General features: G+C 38.5%; 1 protein-coding gene across 1 annotated transcript in view; it reads left to right on the top strand.

The window, feature by feature from the left end:
• CSMD1 (CUB and Sushi multiple domains 1) overlaps positions 1-22,338 on the top strand; it is a gene marked incomplete at its 5' end in the record, with an annotated part of 1,589,548 nt that overhangs the window by 1,346,531 nt on the left and 220,679 nt on the right. The window contains 6 exons of the mRNA XM_087418289.1: positions 1,098-1,211; positions 2,646-2,741; positions 11,184-11,387; positions 12,310-12,434; positions 12,814-12,910; positions 20,743-20,847. Of these exons, the coding sequence (XP_087274415.1) occupies positions 1,098-1,211; positions 2,646-2,741; positions 11,184-11,387; positions 12,310-12,434; positions 12,814-12,910; positions 20,743-20,847 (741 nt within the window). The remainder of the gene's footprint in view (positions 1-1,097; positions 1,212-2,645; positions 2,742-11,183; positions 11,388-12,309; positions 12,435-12,813; positions 12,911-20,742; positions 20,848-22,338) is intronic.

Here is a 22,338-nt window from a genome sequence, read left to right as displayed (position 1 = left end):
TTTAGAGCACTCATCCGTTGAGAAGATCCTCTTGCTCACGTGCTTCCTTCAATTGTGTTTCTCTTTAGGACATTGTAAAATCTTAAAATACAAATATATATGTTTTATATATGTGTATGTGTATATATATAATAGAGTATATGCACACATATTATATATAATGTAATACACAATATATAATGTAATAGAATGTACACATATAGAATAGAATACATATATATGTATATACACATGCTGTTATAGTTAAATTTCCCTCCATTTTGCTAACATTTACATTAATTTTTTAATTAGAGTTCCGACGTACATTTAGAGTTCCGATGTGTACAATTGATACACACGCCTCCATTTCTTGTTCAGAATGATTTTAAACTTTGCACATAAGTAAGAGTTAGTTGCTCATTGCTTGTAAATATATATTAAATCACAAGTTTTTCTAAATATTGTAAAGGCCCTGTGTATTATTAATCTGAGCACACAAACACTAAATTTGAAGAAGTGAAATATGTGATTGTGTTTTACCTGGAGGAGGCGTGTTCTTGCAACTTATATGACCTGTAGGATAAGTAAAATAGAAGAGTGGAATTACAATAAGCAATTCCTTCAGTATGTTGCTGAATCATGGGTTTAGATTGCAATGAGTTCCTATGAATTTGACATTATAATTATCTTAGGTGAAGAAATTTAAATTAGCATGCTTTAAAAGCCAACAGGTCTTGATCCCTATCCCTATGTTCACTGAATAAAATGCCATCAGTTATTCTAAAATAAATAGGAAAGATTTATGGTTATTCTTCCACCACCCCAATGTAGTATTCATTGAAAGGAAAACGAATCTTCATTTAATGTTCCAACCATATAAGGAACAGTAATTGTATTCCTTTGATTAAGTTTCAAGATCAAGAAGCAAAATAAAATTGCTTATTTTGCTAAAGGAGCTAAAAACTTTTAGAAGACAGGGAAAATAAGGTAATATTTATTTTTTACAGGATTCTTAGGATCATGATCTCTGGGGGGAAGCAATAAATATGAAGTACCAGAAAATCTCCATTTCTTTTTCTTATAGAAGCATATTGTGCTCCCCCACCTTTATTTCACAGTGGTGTTCGGACAGTTCGCCTATTTCCAGACAGCGCTGAATGACTTGGCAGAATTATTTGACGGAACACACCCACAGGCCAGACTCCTCAGCTCGCTCTCTGGGTCCCATTCAGGTAAACTTTCAAAGAATTTTGTCTTTAATTCTATTTCGACAGCTAGGGTGATTAATTTTAAACTTGTCTGTGTGTGTGTGTAAAGGATAAATTTAATCATCTTTGAATTTGCTTATTTATTTAGTAAGATCTTATTTTCGATTTAAAATTGCAAGTGTATTTTTGTTTCATATATAAAACCACCTGCCTTTATCATTTTACGTACTAAGGTTGTAGAAAATATAATATCCATCTCAATCAAAAAGGAAAACATCAGAAAAGAAAGAGATAATAAACCATCTTGTGTGTTTTATTTTCTATTCTATGTGTTGCAGTCTTTTCCCTGGAGATAAACACTACTTGGTTTCAATCATTCAAACCTTTAAATACATCCCCTAGACCCCCATTACACCCACACATGTGCACAGGTGCTTATGTACGTACAGCTACGTGCGTGTGCGTACAAATGTGTGCATGTAACACACGTGGGACTTCATAAAACACAGGATATTATTTCAAAACATTTTTTATCCCATGCTTTCACTTAAAATCACATGTAAAGGTCTTTCTCTATCAAAAAATATAAATATACACCAAATGTAATTACTATTAGAGCTGAATAGTATTCGGATGGGTTAACGAAGACCGATTTTTCTAACTCAACTCCTCACAGATGGCGTAGCCCTTATTTGTACCACTGCTACATTTTCTTCATCTGCCAAAGCACAGTCAAGTCATCTATCCACCTCATAGGCTTTGGCCAACCAGGGTTATGATTTGGTTATTTCCAATTTCTCACTACTATTTATCAAAGGTCTTAAGACCTGTGTCTTGTTACTTTCTACAAATGTCCCATGATGTCATGTCTAGAAAGGCATCAGAAGATACACATTTAAAATATTGATACATAATAGCAAATTCGCCTCTGAAAAGCATATGCCATTCACATGCCTCTCAGCAATAATTTGAGAGAGACCATTTCCATGTTGTACGTGTACTTTAAAAGGTGAAAAATATATTTCACAAAGCTCTCTTTGAATCTGTTGTTTTAATCAACTTTGGATTCAGAGACATTTTCTTAATTTCAAGTAAAATCCTAGCAAGTAATTATCAAATAAAGATGAGTCTGAGTCAGCGATTCACCCAATACTTTTATTTCGCTCCTTGTCAGCTAATAGGCCTGTTATCAGGGCTTTCTTCAAAACAAAGCATAAATGAGATAATGACTAAAAGAGCATTTTAATAGAATATATAGGAAAGAACAGTTTTAAAATCTTTATAGAAACAATGTGTTTGGGTCCTAAACCCCAAAGTGAAATTTTATACAAGTTCAAAAATGAAACATGAAATTCCAAGTGAATAATTATTTTCCAAACTATTATTGTCTACCACAGCGTTGTGTGTTTCATGAATCCCATGCATTAGCTCGTTGTTTGTTGGTTTTTATTTTCCCAGGTGAAACGTTGCCTCTGGCTACATCAAATCAAATTCTGCTCCGATTTAGCGCAAAGAGCGGAGCATCTGCCCGAGGCTTCCACTTCGTCTATCAAGGTAAGGGTTGCTCTGCAGGTTCTTTCCATCTTCTCCTGGCACAACACATACCACTGTTTTCAGTTAGAGTGCCAAAAATGTCTGAGCTGCGTTTTTTTAATATTTAAGAAATTGAAGGTACTCATATATTTATAATAAAAGTACTTAATAAAACTATTAAAATATTTCTTTAGACACTTAAATATGATATTCCTACTACAAAGATGCAATAACACCTCATTATCTGGCATTATCAAGAAATAAATATTGACCAAATTACCTTTGTATAGCACTTCACATTTTGCAAAATAATTTCAAATACATTATAATATTTTATCTAATTAGGTAAAATATTTCATAATAGTTTATATTTTAGTAACTATTTTAATGAAATATTTTAAGGTACTTTATGAATTTCCAAATCTTATTGTAAACACTGATTGAAAAGGCAATTTAACAAAACCAAATAGAACCCCAATTACCATCCATGCTTCTATTACTCAAAATAAAATCCTTATTTTATTTTGTTTGTGTTCTATTAACTTTTGGCACTTCAACACCTTTGTATTTATAAAAATTTTGAATTTAGAGCTTATTCAAAATGCTTGAGATTGCTCATAGTTTCTGAAAATGAGGGATTTTTCTCTATTTGTAGTTCACCTTTATTTTGCACATTCATTATGTGGATTTGAATGAGTGCCATATAAGCTGTTCATGCACTTTCCGAAGCACGGAGCAAGCCTTTGGAATTACCTGTTAATGACTCTATAGATTGAGATCTGACAGAGGTTGTCATCTTCAGACATAAACTGTGTGTTCAAAAATAAGAAGCAAGGTCTCTTAGTTTTTTCAGGTCTCAATTTTGCTTGAGACTAGATAGATTACTGGCTGCTTTTAAATATTTTCTTCAGAAGTGGAGGAGAATCACTTGCTAGTCATGGTTTTTCTCTCCTTTAATAAAGACTTCTCCAGAAAACATGCTTGACAACATTATGTTTTTCAAAAGATTATGGAGAATAACAATCTATCATATCATTTATATTTCTAATCATCTCACACTGCAAAGTCCATGCCCTCAAAATATTTCACTACAACAGCCCTTCAGTGTCAGCAGTAAGATGATTTAAAAAATAATGGAAAGAGTGAGAATGGTGTTTGACAGGCAAGTTGGAGGAAAATATCTCCATTCCAGTTTCAGCAGTAATTGCTTAAATGATGATGCTATTGGATTAAAATTAGTTACATTGTTCTAAATTATACCTTTTATTAAAATATCAATGATTAAACCAGTATTTTTAAAAATGGACTTTATTGGCGAGTGGCCAGTTTAGGCAACTCACCTGTTACCCACTCCTGATTTTCTTCAAATAAATTCTATATTGCTTTGCAGAAGCAGATTTGCAAACCAAAGTAAGTTAGTGTGGTGTATAAAGAAACTGGATCGCTTGGTTTAAGTACATTTTTTGTCCTGGAAAAATTCAACTTACTGGCATTGTCTGCCTTGATAACGGGATTCCTTTGATTTTTGATAAAGATTAGAAAATAGGTCACGCCATCAGATAAAATATCTGAGGCAATGACTGCGTGTCCATCCTATTTTCAAATGTTTTTCTCATAAGTCATGATTTTAAAAATTATGTTTCTTGGCTTAAAGTAACATTATATTATCATTACAATGTATAAAATACAGAAAAGTAGAAAGAAAAGGAAATCCTTTATAGAAGGAATATATTTTCCTTGTACTTAAGAACATATGATTTTAATATCCTCAATATTTTATAAAGTTCCAATATACCTCCTTTTCTTGCTTTGTTCCTACAGTGAGTTTATGCAAAAAATTGATGTCTTTTTATCAAAGCTAAATCCTTTGGAGGGAAAGAAGTAGGATCATGAATGCAATATATAAATCACTCAGGAGCACCTGGGAAGGTTTCCAATACATATGAAAAGTTAAATTGAACATTGCCTTCTGAAAGAGAGCCGTTATACGGAAGCCTAGAAATGATTTGAACTCTATTGTGTAAAAACTTTCTGAACAGTATTTCCATCTACCAGTGACGGCTTCATTCTTTCATAAGTTATTAAAGCTTAGAATTGCACAGGAACTTTATGACTTCCGTGGTTATAGGGTATCTCACCCTGGTGACAGACCGACAGTCTGTTATAGAGAGTTGTTAGAGACGTCAATGAAAACTAAGTGTAGCAGTGTCAGTATGCAGAAAACCTGCATGGGACCCCCAAATGCTGAGATCTCATCTCTAGCCCTCTGCTCCCGCCCCTCCATGCTGACCTGGTTAATGATGTGGAGATGTTGATAAGGAGGATGTTATCATCTTTCTGATCTTGTGAAGAAATGAAGGTATAGACGCTTTTTTTGTTTTTGTTACAAAGTATCCTAATTAACATGTCTTTGCTGGTTTTTATTTGTGTTTGGTTTCCATGCAACTTGGGAGTAGAAGGTATATTTGAAAAATATGAAGGAGAAAAGAGGGTGAGTTACGACCATGGGCACCTCAAAGAAGGCTAAGGGGGTGACCCTTCATAGTACAATGCTTTAAATAGCTCCTCCACATTGTTTATCAATGACGACTCAGCACCTGTGACGAGCTTGGTTTGGCAGTTAGGTGCAATTTAATAAACACTCAAGGACATTGTCTACCCTGGGGGGAATGAAGCAACGTAGTTCACAGGTCACTGGTTACGTAAGGAGTAGTATGAATGGAGACTGAGAGGTGATCTTGGGTTACCAATGTACTTCAGAGACAGTGGGCACCTTTTACAGCATTTGGGTCAGGCATCGCCCTCCGGGGCCAACCTTGCATTCACCTCTGATTCAGCAGCCACTCACCTCAGCTCTGTGATGATCAAATAGAGTTTAGAAGCAAAAGTTATGGTGAGAACATATCACGAAAAAACCTAATTATTCTCTTCCTGAAGTGTGAAAGTGTCTACAGTCGTTCTACCATTCCTGTTTCTGGGCCACTGTAATATTTTTCCTGCATAAACAAATTTCCATGAAGACATAGGAAGAATTCAGTGCTTGCTTTTAAACATGAACATGTTCAAACAGCTTTCCAGATCTCCTTTTAGGCATCCAGAAAAATGTTTTCCCCACCCCCATTCCCTAGCTCCCAGGAATTCTCCAAATGTTCTTGGCAGGATCTCCCATAGCCTTCCCTCCACTTCCTAAGCTCCCAGAGCTGGAGTCCTGTAGAACCTGCTATCACTAAATGCGGTTCTACGGATTTTAATGATCTTTGCCGTTCCAGAGGAAATATTTTGCACTTAAAGTCAATGTATTCTTAGGTCAAGGCAAAAATCAAAAATCACATAGTCCTCAAAACCCCATTACGTTGGAGACTCACCTACTATTTCTTAATAAGTTCAGCCCAGTCTGGTTTTTCCAGTATTAGAATAGACCTTTGATTCTGCTCTATGATGTCGTTATATTTCATATAAAGCCATTTTTTTTAGCCCAAAATACACACCTTTTAATACTAGAATCAACCTTGGCAACACTGGAATTAACATAAGATCCAGTCTGTGTGGTCACAGAGACCAACTAAGGCAGAGCAAATATTCTTCTCTCCTCTCCTGCTTGCTCGGAGTTACGTGCCAATGTATGACAGGGGAGTTAAAAACCATCTACACTACCCTCTCCCTCCCCGCTCTGTCTATGCACATGATTGAATGTGTCTATGTTAAACCTAGTGCTTGACAGTGTCTCATCAATGTACTATTATTTTTAAGTGTCTTATATTTATTCCTGGCTGTTTCCACACGTAGTCTATTGTTCTTGTGTGTTTCAATGTAGAATTCAACACCTCATTCAGTTCCCTCAAAATAGTTCACTCACACCAACGTTAGTAAACCACACAGGCTTACTGAATATTGCAAGGGGAGAAGGAAGCCATGTTTTTATATCAAACCTCCCCACAGGACACAACTTACAGATGTCAATTGTCCGCATCTCTGTCTTTCTGTGTCACGCTTGCTGAGTCTCGGACTCTAACCTAGATTCTCATCTCCTGCCCTCACTGGGAAGCCTCCAGCTTCCAGCTGCCCAGTCTCCCAGACTCGCTAGCTCAGGGCTTTCCTCTTCCAGGATCTTCCTATTGGCCAGACTCATTCTTTTTAGTATTAACATAAACAGACAAAGTAAACGGGGCTGGAAACATGGAAATGCTTTTAATAAGTTTGGGTAGGCAGAATTTATCCTCAAATTTTCTTGGGGCTGGCCTGGTGGCACAGCCGTTAAGTGCACGCGCTCCGAGTCGGAGGCCCAGGGTTCGCAGATTCAGATCCTGGGCATGCACCGAAGCACCGCTTGTCAAGCCGTGCTGTGGCGGTGTCCCATATAAAGTAGAGGAAGATGGGCACGGATGTTAGCCCATGACCAATCTTCTCAGCGAAAAAAGAGGAGGATTGGCATCGGATGTTAGCTCAGGGCTGATCTTCCTCACAAAAAGAAAAAAAAAAAGATTTTCTTTGCTTAAAGTCCTTCCTAGACATGCAAAGACAAGTGTCTGTTGATTTTCCCAGGCCTCATCTCCTTTCAGAGGGCCTAAATTATAAGACTTAGTTGGTTTTCTACTTCTAAGAAATTCACATTTTGTATGAAAAGCTTATAAAATGCATACTGTTTACAAAGAAGATTGAGCTAAGTTTTGTTCATAATTCAGTGATATAGGTTGGGATTCGTTGACTAGTAATGACTTGTCAAATCAGATTTTTCAACTGCTAGACCAGAATGATTTTGAGAAATAGAAGATGTCACTCAGTCACTAAATGAAACAGGAAAGACTGCCTCACTTAGACATTACAAGGTATTTCTACCTGCATTCAGGTTTATTATTACTATTGTTGTTTTTGCTACTTCTGCTCTAAAAGAAGTGCCGTGAAAGAACCGCATGCACATGTCTGTGACTTAGAGCATTTGCGGTGGAAAGGGTGAGGGAACATTCTGTCATGTTATGTTCTTGTTTTCCCCCAAAACGTGGGCAGGCATCCATAGTACCACCATTTTGGGTATTATGAAAGCCCCAGAGAGCAGCGCCCAGTCCCTGAACCCACACAGTAAGCTGGCCTGAGAAGTGGGTCACTTGAGTATCACCTCTGTTCTGGGCTGACCTCATTCTCTGTTCACTTTCTACCAGGATGATTTCAGTTTTGTTTCACAGCAGTGAGAAACATTTACTAAAAGATAGAGAGTAATTACTACAGAGAGTAGAATTGCTCTCTGATGCTGCCTGAAACACCCAGGTGATGGGCAAGAATCGAGGATGGGCTGTCAGGGAAAAGTCATGGAACATGGTTTGATTTTTTTCCCCAGATGTTACATGGAGGTTTGATGTCTCAATTCCATGGCTTTCCTCTGTCCCACTTTCTCAGATATAGTCATGCATCGCCTGACAGCAGGGTATGTTCTGAGAAATGCCTTGTTAGGTGAGCTCATCATTGTGGCAACATCATAGAGGGCACTTATGCAACCCTAGATGGTAGAGCCTACTCCACACCCGGGCTCTATGGTACCAGTCTTGTGCGACCACCATAGTATACGCAGACCATGTTGACTGAAACGCTGTTATGTAGTGCTTGACTGTACTTAAAATTAATCTCTTTTCTTCACTTTGCAAACTTCTTCCTCTAAAAAATGTCCTCCATAATCCAAATGCAGGTTTTATTCCTTTATAGTTATTTTTCTTGAAAATAGACAACTACAAAGTTCATGAAGAAAGGTTATTAGTGACATGTGTCCAAATGACCCTAGATGGTGTGTTTCTCCTCATCCAAGGGAACCTGGAATGACAACGATACCCTGGAAACATACAAGCAGGGATGCTATGTTTGAGGCTCCTTAGATAAGTGTGGAACCTTTCCACAAAGAGCAGGTGCTTTCCAAGTAATTCAGGTCAAGTAGAAAAATTACCACGAGAGATATTTTTCCACTTTTGTAAAAAAAAAAAAAAATCCTTGAGAATTGAGCATGGAAGCCTCCATGGGGTGTCATTCATTCATTTATTTAATTTTGCTCTCATGCTACTGTTCAGCTGTAACAAAATGCTCAGATATACAAATATGACAAATATAAGTTTTAAGCAATATTTTATCATAAGTGAATATTATAGTTATTCTGCATTCTGCCTTTATTTATAGAAAATAGACATGCTGATGTATCATTAATTTTTTCAACAATAGCTCTTAGACGGTATATAATTTTATTAACTTTTGCCTCCTGATACAAAATATTTCAACACTGAATTGAAACATAGCTTAGTCAAAATATTCCCCTGACTTCCATTCTCCGAGAATTGCTTCCTTACAGCGGTTACCCGATGGTGTCTGTCGTTGTTCACGTTCAACTCAAAACAGGATGCCAGGGTGTTAGGAAAAGCAGTGTGAGACAGAAGGACTATTTTTAAAGAAAATGAGTCTATGAACACATTCTATCAGAGAGCTGTGCTTTTGAATGAAGAAATACAGAGACAGAGAAATGAGATCCTATTGAGACAGTAAATGCAAACTGACTTTAACTGCAAGGGACAAAAAAAAATATGCAGATTGCAAAGTGCAAACCTGGCGGATCTGTTTCTCAAGGAGTTGGTTTGGCATGACAGGCCTCTTTGCCAATTGAAGTGTTTTTCTAACTTTATCCCATGCCCCTTTTGATAAACAGAAAAATCTCTCCTGGCTGGTCAATTCTGAAATGCAACCTAAGTAGATCTCTTACTCCCCACATTGGAATAAGGCTCACTGGCAATGCCCACCATCCAAAGACCTTAAGAACACACCGTAAGCCAACAAGCTTGGGTTTTTCCTCACTGTGTCAATGAAGATCATACAGCATGGAGAACCTGGGGACATCTCAGACACAGAGTTCCGGGAGGAGCTGGTTATAGGATTTGGGCCTGTGCTAGGTGATTTGGGGCAGGATTAAAGGCAGTATGATTTTCTTTGGATTGAGTGTTGTGCGGGGGCCGTTGTGTTGTTGGGTATCTTCATTTGTATCTGGGAGGTAAAAGGGACAGAGCAGGGCTACAACTATCCTTAGTAAAGGTGGTTACTCATGTTAACTGGGGAGGGGGATTTTGGGTCTTTTTTGTGGTTTGCATAGTGTTCCTAATAGTGTCTGTGATCAGGCACCAATGCATAGTGGTCTCAGAGATTGTTTATGGTCAACAGAAGGACAACATGGCCTAGCTCTCAGCACCAGGCAGCTACCAGGTGACAGGTATAAGAGCTGCTCCCTCACCCCAAACTGCTCGCCCATGCCCACCTCCTACCATGGAGAACTGCAGGGCAGATGGGAAGACCCTGGGAAGGAGAGGATAGGCTGGATTTTCTTCCTAGGGCTGCTTCCAGCAGTGGGGTCCAAATGATCCTTCTCTTCTGTTCCCTCCCAAGTCTTTAGAATGAATAGTTTAATTGTATGTTTTCCCACAGTACATTTTCTTATTATGTTTACATGAGATTTACCCTCTCATGTAAGTCATTTAAATCATGGTTAAAAATTAACAATGTTTAAGTGTACAATACGGTATTGTTAACTATAGGCACAATATTGTACAGCAGCTATCTAGAACTTATTCATCTCACATGACTGAAACTATACACTTTGAACAGCAATTCCCCATCTTCCCACCCCAAGCCCTGGCAACCACCATTCTACTTTCCGTTTCTAGGAGTTTGACTATTTTAGATTCTTCATATAAATGGAATCATGTAGTATTTGCTCTTCTGCGACTGGCTTATTCCACTTAGGAGAATGTCCACCAGGTTCATCTGTGTTGTTGCAAATGACAGGATTTCCTTCTTTTTTAAGGCTGAACAATATTCCATTGTATGTATATGCCGCATTTTCTTTATCCATTCATCTATCAATGGACATTTAGGTTGTTTCCATAATTGGCTATTATGAATAATGCTACAATGGACATGAAAGTGCAGATATCTCTTTGAAATCCTGATTTCAATTATTTTGGATAAATATTCAGAAGTTGGATTGCTGAATCGTATGGTAGCTCTATTTTTAATTTTGTTATTACATCACAATGGTCATATTATAAATAATCCCTTATATAGTGGCTTTTCTCGCTAGACTCTAAGGTCCTTGAGGATAAGTACAAGTTCTCAGTCATCTATTATCACCTAGCACAATAATTTGGGTGCTTAATTAATCTTAATTGCCTGAATGTCACTCGGTCCGTATGCGGCACTAATTCTCCTTATGCCATGTTTTCTTCATCTGAAATGAGAATATAAGGTGGTCCTCAGGGTTGATGAGAGGATGAAATGTAGATGTGAACATGCTCCCCAGGTCATTTGCTACAGAGATTGCAAAATACATTGTTAATTTCCATGTTAACGTAAGCTCTCGCTAGACTTATCTCAGATCTATTTCCAAGGAAATGTCTTGGCTTCCCGATGAAGATGCAGATGGCCGTGTTGTGTGCTTGCCTCTAGCTGTCCCTCGGACCAGTGACACCCAGTGCAGCTCTGTCCCCGAGCCCAGATATGGAAGGAGAATTGGCTCTGACTTTTCAGCAGGCTCCATTGTTCGCTTTGAGTGTAACGCAGGATACCTCCTTCAGGGCTCCATGGCCATCAGCTGTCAATCGGTGCCCAACGCTCTCGCGCAGTGGAACGACACGATCCCGAGCTGTGTAGGTAAGCGTGCATCCACACGGCGTGACGACTAGCCTGAGGCCGTCAATCCCAACCTCACAGCAGTATTAGAGCTGCCTTTCAGTGCTCGTGTCCAGTCTACGTAAACTGATCATGCTCCAGACTGATTTAAGAGCAATTTATTTTATTGGAAATAATTGAGTAGCAGCCAAACCCTAAACATTATTGTTTCGTGAAACAACTCATAAGATGAACAAGTCTGAAACATGTTTTCCTTCTCAATTCTTATTAAGTATGCCATCAACTCTCAAGCCAGGGGTATACAACATAATTTCATTTGGGGGAAAAATCATTATAATGTTGATTTGCTATATTACTTGTGTAATGCCCTTTTAATAGATTTGTGCTGATGAAGGTTTGAAAAGGAATAAGTTAATGCAGCCTGAATAACAATGACATCATTAGTGATAGTTTATTTGTTTCATTTTGTGTAAGAACCTCTAGTGCAATCATGATTAGCACTTGAATTCATTTGTATGTTTTAAGCGTCTCTTCTCCTCTCCGGATTTGCTCTTAAATCCCATTAATATCATTTGGAGTTGCGTGTCTGCATATAGAAGAGAATACTCTGCAAAGCTCCTTAAATTGTGTAGATAGGTTATTCTAAACAGAATTCACTTCAGAGATGCCATTGCTAGGTACAGTGTCCTTTTACAGACCTTGAAGAGATTTATTTTTAGACAAAAGATCTATAGCTTAGTAGCATGGTAAACAATAATCAATAGTATTGCTACTTTAAGAGAGAACAGACTAAATTTGACCTTGGCTAAAAATGTCATTTAAAGTATATAGTCTATGTAAAATTCCTCCTAATATTTGATCACACAGTAAAAGAACACTAGGCATCAAATTAATGTTGTCCTTCCCTGTAGTTTCTTTTACTAACTATGGTTTTGTCTTGTAGTCCCCTGCAGTGGCAACTTCACTCAGCGCAGAGGTACCATTTTATCCCCCGGCTACCCTGAACCATATGGTAACAACTTAAACTGTATCTGGAAAATCATAGTCACAGAGGGATCAGGAATTCAGGTAATTCCTTCAAGCCCAGAGTCTGCAAATAAACAGGCTTAGCCAGACACTTATGGTTTCTTGCTTGCTTGCTTGCTTCTTCCTTTTTGTATTGGCTATTTTATATACATAAACCATAACCTGTTTCTCTTGTCTTCCTATTTCTACAAAGTGTTTCTAATCCTGTTTTTATATTTGGGAAAAACATAAGTAGATTTTTAGAATAAAATCTATCAAAAGTGCCATTTGTGGAAATTTTCAGATGTCCTTTCCATGGTTTATTTTCTTTGGTTGCCTCTTTCCTTTACATATATATTTTTAATTTTCTGAAAATCCTCTACGATCAGGATAATTTCTTTAAACCAAAAATAAATATTAACTTGATATTATTGTTCGGTAGATTCAAGTCATCAGTTTTGCCACGGAGCAAAACTGGGACTCTCTTGAGATTTACGATGGCGGCGACATGACTGCGCCGAGACTGGGAAGTTTTTCAGGTAAGATGGCACCAATTCCGTTGTCTCTGTGAATCAGGATCATCAACCACTAACAAAATAAATTACAACAAAACATTCAGTGTGGGCATTTCCCTACAAAACTCTTCTCTATGCAGAGTAGTTTCTATAGTGTTGGAAGTCTTAGAGCAAGAACACCGAAAAACCGGTGAGAGGAGAGAAAGCTTGGTTCCCAGTGAGCAGGAGGCAGATGGGAAAGTAGCAAGTCACTACTGGTCAGACTTCTGAGGCTGTGAAGAGCGAATAGTTTAATACCCTATGGACACCACAGGATGTCTTCACAGTGGAAGGTAATTGTGTGAGAGATGGAATGAATTTTAAGATTCCATCTAGGCTGACTTTCTTTCCCCATACACTTGTGGGAGGTGCTTGGCACACTTAGGGACGAAGCAAGGAGGTGGTTGAACAAGGTGGTAGGTGGTATGGTTGGCAGGGTACTTACATGGGAACTGAGGACATAGTAAATATATTGAGGACAATGTGAAACAGATTCCTCACTGTTTGAGAAGGGTGTTAGAAAAATGGAAATGAGGAAGGCTGGTATGGACCTGGTTGTGTTGGATTTGAATTAGAGATAGTGGTGTGAACTCATGGCTTTAATATGTATAGCTATCAACATAAATAAAAATGTAAGTGTGTATGTGTGTGTTTTTGTGACTGTGTACATATTTCCTACCTTTGTCTTTTGAGAGGTAGAGAAGAATAAAACCGCAGTAGCAATGAACCCACCTAGGACCCAGTTCTGGATTTCTAAATACCACTCTAATACATTCTCCCCTTAAAGGAACCAGTGCATCTTGGAGAAATGCTGACTCCCAGTCTCTGGTAGGAAAAAATACACGATGAACCACTTTCTATAAAATAGAAATTTCTGAATCCATACTGATATAAATAGATACACGCACAAATGAAATGAGTGAGAGAGAAAGCTTTCCCTTGCAGAATGCAAACTAATAAATCTAGAAGGAACACAGAATTAGAGTCATCATTTGGCAACGGTTATCACCGTTTGGCAGTAACAAATGATTCAGGATGGAATATCAAAGGATGCTAAAACTGATGGGTAAAGTTCTGATGAGAAACGGACCTTCCCAGTCTCCCTGCATCTCCCCACCTGATCGTTATTCTTTACAAAGGAGGAAAGTCACAACTTCAGAGTGGAGAAGCCTGGCAGACACCACCTTCACCACGCGGTTGTGTTAAGGTCAGCAATAACAGGACACGGTTTGCATTGGTGTACTGCTAAACCTGCTCTCACAACAAACAAACAAACAAAAGAGCTTGATTTGTTGTAGGACTGCAAATACTCCTACCATGGCGATTTCAAGCAACCAGCAGGATGTCACTGACAGGGGAGCTGGAAGGAAGTGCTGTGAACCTGCCTCTGAAACCCTGCAGGAGCCGGCTGCCCAGCACCTCTGAGACCGGGCCAGCAGAGAAGACGGCCTGGGAAGAACGCGGCATCGCATTTTGAGAGTCTTGCCAAAAATGCATTGCCCGAATCTAATCACGAAGAGCATCAGACAAGCTCAAATTGAAAAATATTCCACATGCAAGTACGTGAAATGCAAGGAAAAACTAAGAAACTCTTCCAGACTGGAGAAAACTGAGGGAATGTAAGATTGAATGCCTCAAGTGTTCATGGTTGGAGTCCTTTTGCCGTAAAAGCCATTACTGGCAGATTGCGGAAAATCAGATGAGGTCTGCGGATTAGATGGAACTGTTGGATCTATGTTAGTTTTTTGATTTTGAGAACTGTTCTGTTTTAAGTAATGCCTCTTGAATTTTTACAGGAAATTGGTCATCATGTCTGTAACTTGCTTGTAAATAGTTTAGAATAAAATAATTTTACATATAGGAATTATAGATAAATAGAGATAGATATAATTATATGTAATATATAGAGAGGGAGTAGATATATGGGAGTTTTTTGTACTATATTTGCAACTTTTCTTTAAGTTAAAAATTATTTAAAATTTTTTGAGTTAAAAAAAATGTTTACATGGAGGAAATGACAAATCAGCCATAAAATCTAAATATGTTTTAAAGCATAATGAATATTTAAGATTTTTTGTTCCTATGATACTTTAAAAAGTATTTATATAGGAGATATTGAACCCATTTTAAAATTTAGTTGTCGTGTAAAAACAAACAAGAATGAGTATTTCTCAGAGGTACACATTTCAGGACAAACGACTGACTGACTTCTTAAATAAATTCAAGTTTTTGATTTTTTGTTTCCTTTTGGAAGCCATATGTATGTAGGACTTACATTATAAGCCATATAAAATCATTTTTGGAAGTAGACAGGTTATAAATTTTGAATGAATAAAATAGAGCAAAACTCATACCAATTTGTAGCTGACTATCAGGATTAAAGGGAAGTAAATATCAGTGTGCTGAGAGCAGAATCTGTAGGGACTATAATAAAATTTCTCCGTTTTCTTGGTTATGTCTTGTTCTATCCAGGTCACAGTAAAACCATGGGATCAAAAATATTCTGTCAGTAGCAACCTTTTTGCAGAAATCTCTCCATTGCATTTTGTGTGGTGGGAATACGCTTCTTCTGACAGTCACTCTGAGAAGAGTCCTAAGTGGAGGCCCGGGGCTGGGGGAGGCACGGGGCATGCCCTCGCTCCAGCTGTGGCCGGTGCCGGAGCCAGAGCGTCGTCCCAGAGCCCCTTGGTTAATTGATTCCTGCGTGTCTTCTATGCCACCTGAGACGTCAAGATCCAGCATTGTTTACAGAACAACAAATGATTATATTTCCTAAGAGAAGTACAAACAGGACTGTCATTCATGAATTTGCTTGCTGCAATTAATAACAACATTTTGAGGGGACATGATAATTCACAAAGCAGTTTTGTATATACCACGCATACATGACTCACATATAAGAAATTTATTATTATCTTTATGTTATAGGATTGGAACATATTGAAATATTTTCAGTGTCGGAATTAGGAGTAGAAGCAGGTTTTCTGGTTCTACTGTAACACAGTCACAGAAGACGAACAAACAAAAAAGTCAAACAATGTATATTGAATACTTGTGTGTGCAAATTACTGTGCTGGGGGCTGGAGGCTGTTAAATAAATTTTAAAAAGCATAAGCTAGATCCTCATCTCCCAAAGAGAGTACATTGGAAAACCTTGAGCCAAGTGAGAAGCATTGCAGGAGAAGTGATATCACACATCTGAATTCAGAGGAAAGCTGTGTCACCGCAGACGTGGGTGGTCGATGGAGGTGGTGAGAGCTCAGCGGATTTTCTGTCCTTGGCAGAAGACCCAGAGGTGGAAAGCCAGGAAGGGTGGCAGTGCTTAAAAGGAGTTATAGGTAATTAAATAGAGGGGAGGAAGTCACTGATTATCCGAAATCACAGGGAAAACCAGGCCAAAAGTGGTGCAGATGCTGTAATGAAAACTTACTTGGTTAGATTAGTTAGATCTATAGGAAGATATTGTTCTTTCTGCAAACATCATCCAAAAATACAAACATAATACAACAGTGAGAAGACAGCAAACATCATATAAATTAAATAAAATGGGTAAAAGTCGGTGTTTTGGCTGGATGTCTCTTTCTTGTCTTGACCTTGGAATGGGTCTTCAGTTGGGTCAACAAGCCAGGGCAGAGGACATTTCCTGTGCTGCCTCGCCCTTCTCCTTCCTCCCCGTTAAGTCTCTCCGAGGCCTCGGGCTCACCGTGTTTGCTGACTTAGCAGCCAGCACTTTGCTTCTGGCAGCAGCTGGGGCAGGGGAGAGGGTATTCCTCAGGAAGATGGCTTTTCTTTTTGAAAACAGGCCAGGTCGCTCCACTCCGTAACATTCCCCTATCTGCACTCCGTTAGCTATTAAGTAGTTTCACACAATTATCTCTTTATGTTTGTGCTGACCAGCAGGGATAGGCTTATGGTTTCCCCGCAACAATTGTTCAATTAAAAAAAAATCCAGGGGCCCAGCCAGTGGCATAGCTGTGAAGTGCACGCACTCTGCTTCGGCAGCCCGGGGTTCGCAGGTTCGGATCCCGGGCACTCACCAACGCACCTCTTGTCAGGCCATGTTGTGGCGGCGTCCCATATAAAGTAGAGGAAGATGGGCAAGAATGTTAGCCCAGGGCCAATCTTCCTCAGCAAAAAGAGGAGGATTGGCGACGGATGTTGACTCAGGGCTGATCTTCCTCAGGGAAAACAAAACAAAAAAAAGGAAAAAGAAAATCCATATATCTATCTATCATCTATCTATCTATCTATCTATCTATCTATCTATCTATCTATCTATCTATCAATCATCTATCTATCATCATCTATCAAACCAAGGTCAAATAACAAAGGGGTTAAATTTGCAAACGTTTTGAAGTGTTTATCATTCAGTGCACATTTAGAGTGTTCTTACAGTGAATTGTGCACTAATGATTCAGGCCTGAAAAGACCCCACCTCGCAGGCCAACCTCCCTTTGGCAGCCAGGGAAAACAGATTGAAGCATAGACCCCAAATCACAAGCAGGGATCCAACTTCCAAAAGAATTTACACAAGCACATTTATGTGCGTGCACACACACGCACACACACACAGAGTCAGTAAAGAGTGGGTGTGGTGTTTTCTTTTCTCTCCTCCATTTCTCACTGTTCTTCTTCTAACGCAGTCCAGTAAAAATCTGGATACTGACTGGCCAAAGACGCCAAAATTACTAGTTAAGACACATGTTCAAAGTGAGGGTGAACCTTCGTAAACCAATGAAAGACTCTTCATGCTAATCCAAGGTCAACAAAAGCTCCTTAATGTATTTTCAGAATGGGATCCAGAAGAACTCATTTGCATTGATGACAGGATATTTTATTGGGATGTTGTTTGCATCTCACTCCACTGGTGTTTTTCCCGGCCTCATTCCAGGAGACAGCCATGTTTTGCACTTGGCTTGGCCTAAATACAGTGGATGCCCATACTCTGGGATAAACCCACTCCTAGCTTTGGTCTTCCAGAACCTCAGCTTTTGAAAGCAGGAGGGATGGTGTAGGCTCGATGTTGAAGCAGTTCAAGTGACTGACAAGAAGGAAGGTGAGAGAGCTCCCCAGGCCCAGGCTTCCTCCAGGAATTCAAGATAACTTGAATTCCTCACAGTGCCACACAGAGGTGGTGGAACATCAGAACGAAAGTGGTAGCCTGATGCGCTTAAAGGCAGAGAGTGTTCCGGCAGTGGTGTGCACAGAGCCTTAGAGCTGCTGGAATCCCGGGAACCACGTGAGTCTGGGGAATGAAAATATATGAAGTAAAGAGCAGAGGACCCAAAAGTTGAGGACTGTTTACCATCCTGGGACAGCAAAGGAATCTCCAGTATTGATGGAGATCAAATTTCCCCAGCTCTCTAGGATAAGGCGCCAGAGCACATTGAAGTTGATTTAGAATTTTAATAAAACACATATCTTACCCCCATGTCTAGAAATAAAATTTGCAAGCATTATACATTTGTGAAAAGATTACTTTGTGTGCAGAGTAAGGACTGCATGGGGAGAAGGCAAAAAGGATTTTGGAGATCAGTCGATGACTGTTTCAGGCAAGAGTTGGAAGTGATGATGGTTGAAGAGATGAGGAGGAGAAGACTGAGTAAAGCTCTAACAGTTCCATATTTTGTATGGCGAGATTGATCTGTTCATCATCTTTAAGCATTTAAAGAAGGTCAAGTCTTTGAGGCTCTGTTCTAATCAGGGAAAGTTCTGCTTTGCACCAAGTCAGATAATAATTGGTATATTTGGAGAGATGGTTAATGGACTTACCTGGGTGATAAACATGTTTATTGAATGAATAAGTAAGTGACTTAGTTTGGGAAATGAGTGGAGATTTTTGAATAAGTAGGAATAAGAAAGGCAAAATGGATCAGAGGAGAAGGGAAAGAGCATTCCAGGCCTTGGGAACACCTCAAACAGGAAAAATGAGTTGTGATGGAGTCGTATGAGAAGAGGCTAGAAATGCAGGCAGTGGTTAGATCATACAGGGTCTTCAGGCAAAATCATTGAGGCTGGTATTTTGTCCTAAGATGATCAGAAATCTATGAGAATTTTAACATGACTTAATCATATGTCCATTTTAAAGATTTTATTTATTCATTTTTTTTTTCCCCCCAAAGCCCCAGTAGATAGTTGTATGTCATAGGTTCACATCCTTCTAGTTGCTGTACGTGGGACTCGGCCTCGCGTTGGACGGAGAAGTGGTGCCTTGGGGCGTGCCCGGGATCCGAACCCGGGCCGCCAGCATCAGAGCGCGCACACTTAACCGCTAAGCCACGGAGCCGGCCCCATATGTCCATTTTAAAAAAGCTTTCAACTCCTGAATAGCAAGTGATTTGGATTAAGGCAACAGTAGAGTCAGAAAACAAGTGAGGAGATTGTTGCACTCATCCTGGTTGACAGTGCTGGTGGGTGGCACGGAGAGGATGGTGGTGGAGTTGGAGAGATGGAGAAAGTGAAACCAAGAGGGATAGAGGAGGCTGGCTAGTTAGGACCTGATGACTCATTGTAGTGCAATATGGGGTCACAGAGGAGGGGAAGCTTCTGATGGAAAGACCTGAGTGGGTCTTGATGGTCTTGACTGACATGGGGAACATGGGAGGTCAACCAGGTTTTACAGGGATAGATTATGAGTTCAGTTTTGCACACATCATCTTCAAAGAGTCTTAGGACAACCAGGTGATGTAAGGTCAGCTGGAGTCCACACCTGGGGTCATTGATTTACTTAAAGCTGTTGGAGGATATTTAAATCATTCAAGTGGAAAGTGAAGGATGAAAGAGAATATTAGCTTTTCAATAATGTTCATCTGTCTTGGGAAATTATGAACTTATTTCCTTGTTTTCTTATTTAAAGTAGTATTTCTTTCTTTATACAATAGCATCATCTTCACTGTAGCTTGTTCTAGTAATTTGTTCACACAGTGACGAGTTTTACACAATGGCTATTTCCTTGGCTCTAGTAAGTGTATGCTTATCTAAAGAATGAATTGAATATAGTAGAGTGTCAAGCATTTATACTTTAGGAAAAAAAGGGATTTAAACTTGCTTATCACCGTCACATATTATAATACATTTCACCGAAATACTTTAAACTTCTGATTGATGAACATTTTTCTTTTGCTCAGCACCTTCCAGTACCATAGCTTCTTTGTCACCCTCATCCTCGGCATCTGTATATCTCCTTCTGATTTATTGGTTGCTATAATGCAAGCTAGAACATTTTAAGTAAAGGAAGCATTATAAAAAATAAACCTATATTTTCCTTTTCACACATGTTTAGTTGAAATCATTCACAAATCTTAGCAGGAACATTATTGAGTATGAATCTCGCAGAGATAGAAAAGGAAATACATAGTCAAAGCAACATCTTATGAATACTGTAATACATTGTATCAGATCTACATTGATCTGCTCCCCCTACTTCCACAAGACCTGCATGTTTAGATTTTGTCCCTTCTTTGTTCAAGCCAAAAATTAAAAAAAAAAAAAAATACAAGTGATTACATTGTTAAAAGAAAGCAATGTGAAAAACCAGTGCTGGGTAAAATACAAGAATTTGTGTATTCATGCACCAATAAGATAGAAAGATGTCACATCTGCTTGAGGAGGGCAGAGAAAATATGTAACTTTTTATTGTATCTAGAAAAACAGAAAGACGCAAAGTACAATGATCAAAGCCAATACCCAGATTAAATAGGTGGCAATCAGACATGCTGTAGGGATTTGTAAACCTAAGCAAATATCCTCATATCTTTTCTATTTGGAGAAGTGAATGCATTTGTAAAGTTAAAGTTCAACCTACATATTTCTTACAGGTACCACAGTACCAGCGTTACTGAACAGCACCTCCAATCAACTCTACTTGCATTTCCAGTCTGATATTAGTGTGGCAGCTGCTGGTTTTCACCTGGAATACAAAAGTAAGGTCAAGCATTTCTGCCTCTGGCTTTCATTGTCATATTGAGTAATTTTCTTAAAAGAAAAATAAACCTCTGCCCTTATTACGCAGTGAAATATCAGTGTTCTAAAACTATGTTTAAAAGTTGCATGAAATCAGATCATATAAAATCTATCTCTATGAAATATATATTATAAAAGACAAACTGATGAGGAAATGTAGAGGTTAGCATCTGGAATAATTAGATGAAGCAACTGCTACGATTTCAGGTTGTTTGTGTTAAAAAATGCACCCAAAATAACCATTTGTAATATTACTGGTTTTCTTGTGAGTGATCACAAATATTCATACTAGCATCCAAAAACATAGAAAATCATAATTTCAAGATACATTATGGTCATGAGCCCTTTCTATTTCTAGTCTCAAAGGCCGTTAGGATAGGACCAGCACAGAGCAGCCACTCCTGTGCCTGCATTTGTATATTACTCATTTTAATTGGAAGAAGGTACCGCAAAGGAGATGCTAACCTTTTAAAAATGGATGTGGGACTGAGTTAATAGTCTGATAAATGGGATGACAAAGGTCAGATTCACAAATCTTCTTTGGCATATGATTATGCAGGTAAACCTTGTAAAAGTGAAATAAGAATTTCCAGTGAGAGTGAGGTTTATTTTAGGACACGTTTTCAAGCACTAAAAATGCTTAATGTTGATATCCATCTCCCTTAATAAGCAGTTGCAAATAGGCAAATACATGGATAAGCTGTAATAAGTGATCCTTTGAATTGAGATAAACAGTTTGCTAGGATGTAAATGCATGCATATTTTTGAAAGGCGAGATTTCCAGCTGATGATAAATATTCTGAACCAGACACAAACCACAGGGCTGTTTCACATTCCGGCTAAATTTCCCTACTTATTATGGCATTTGTATGCAAGTTTATTCCAATTTATTTGAATAGGACTACTGTGGAGACAGTGTAAAATGATGCTGTGGATGTTATTTATGGAGGATATGTCTGGAAAAAATCTGCTACTTTGATACATTTTGTGAACATCTGTAGGTAGGGAACTATAAACCTTATTTATGATAGTGTTAATAAATTCACTAATATTTTTAGCAGTGTTAGAGTTGATGAATGCTCTTTTCTCTCAAAATTATCTTGTGGCTTCTGGCTTTTCACTCACTTGCTACAGAAAGAGGTGCTAGTAAAATAGTCAGTCTACAATTATTATTGTGCACAATTATCCATGTACTTACAGCTCCAACAATATAATTATCTGCATTCCACTTTATTCCTAACCAATGCACTTCATTAAAAGAGAGAGACTAATATATTTCTCACCAAAATGAATCTTGTTCAAGAATCTAAGGTATTGTTTAATTACTTGATGTATTTATTTTTCCTTTTGGCCACACAGAATGCTATATTTTCATTTGCTATCATTTTCTGATGTTAATACCTTCTGATAGTTCACGTCATTCTTGGCCTCCCCTGTATTTAAAGGCAGTC

This window comes from Ceratotherium simum, chromosome 28 (genome assembly GCF_057802395.1).
Source record: "Ceratotherium simum simum isolate JZ-2026a chromosome 28, ASM5780239v1, whole genome shotgun sequence".
In the NCBI taxonomy this organism is placed as follows: Eukaryota; Metazoa; Chordata; class Mammalia; order Perissodactyla; family Rhinocerotidae; genus Ceratotherium; species Ceratotherium simum.
Note: the sequence above shows the minus strand (reverse complement) of the source record. Positions and strands in the feature narration are given on the sequence as shown.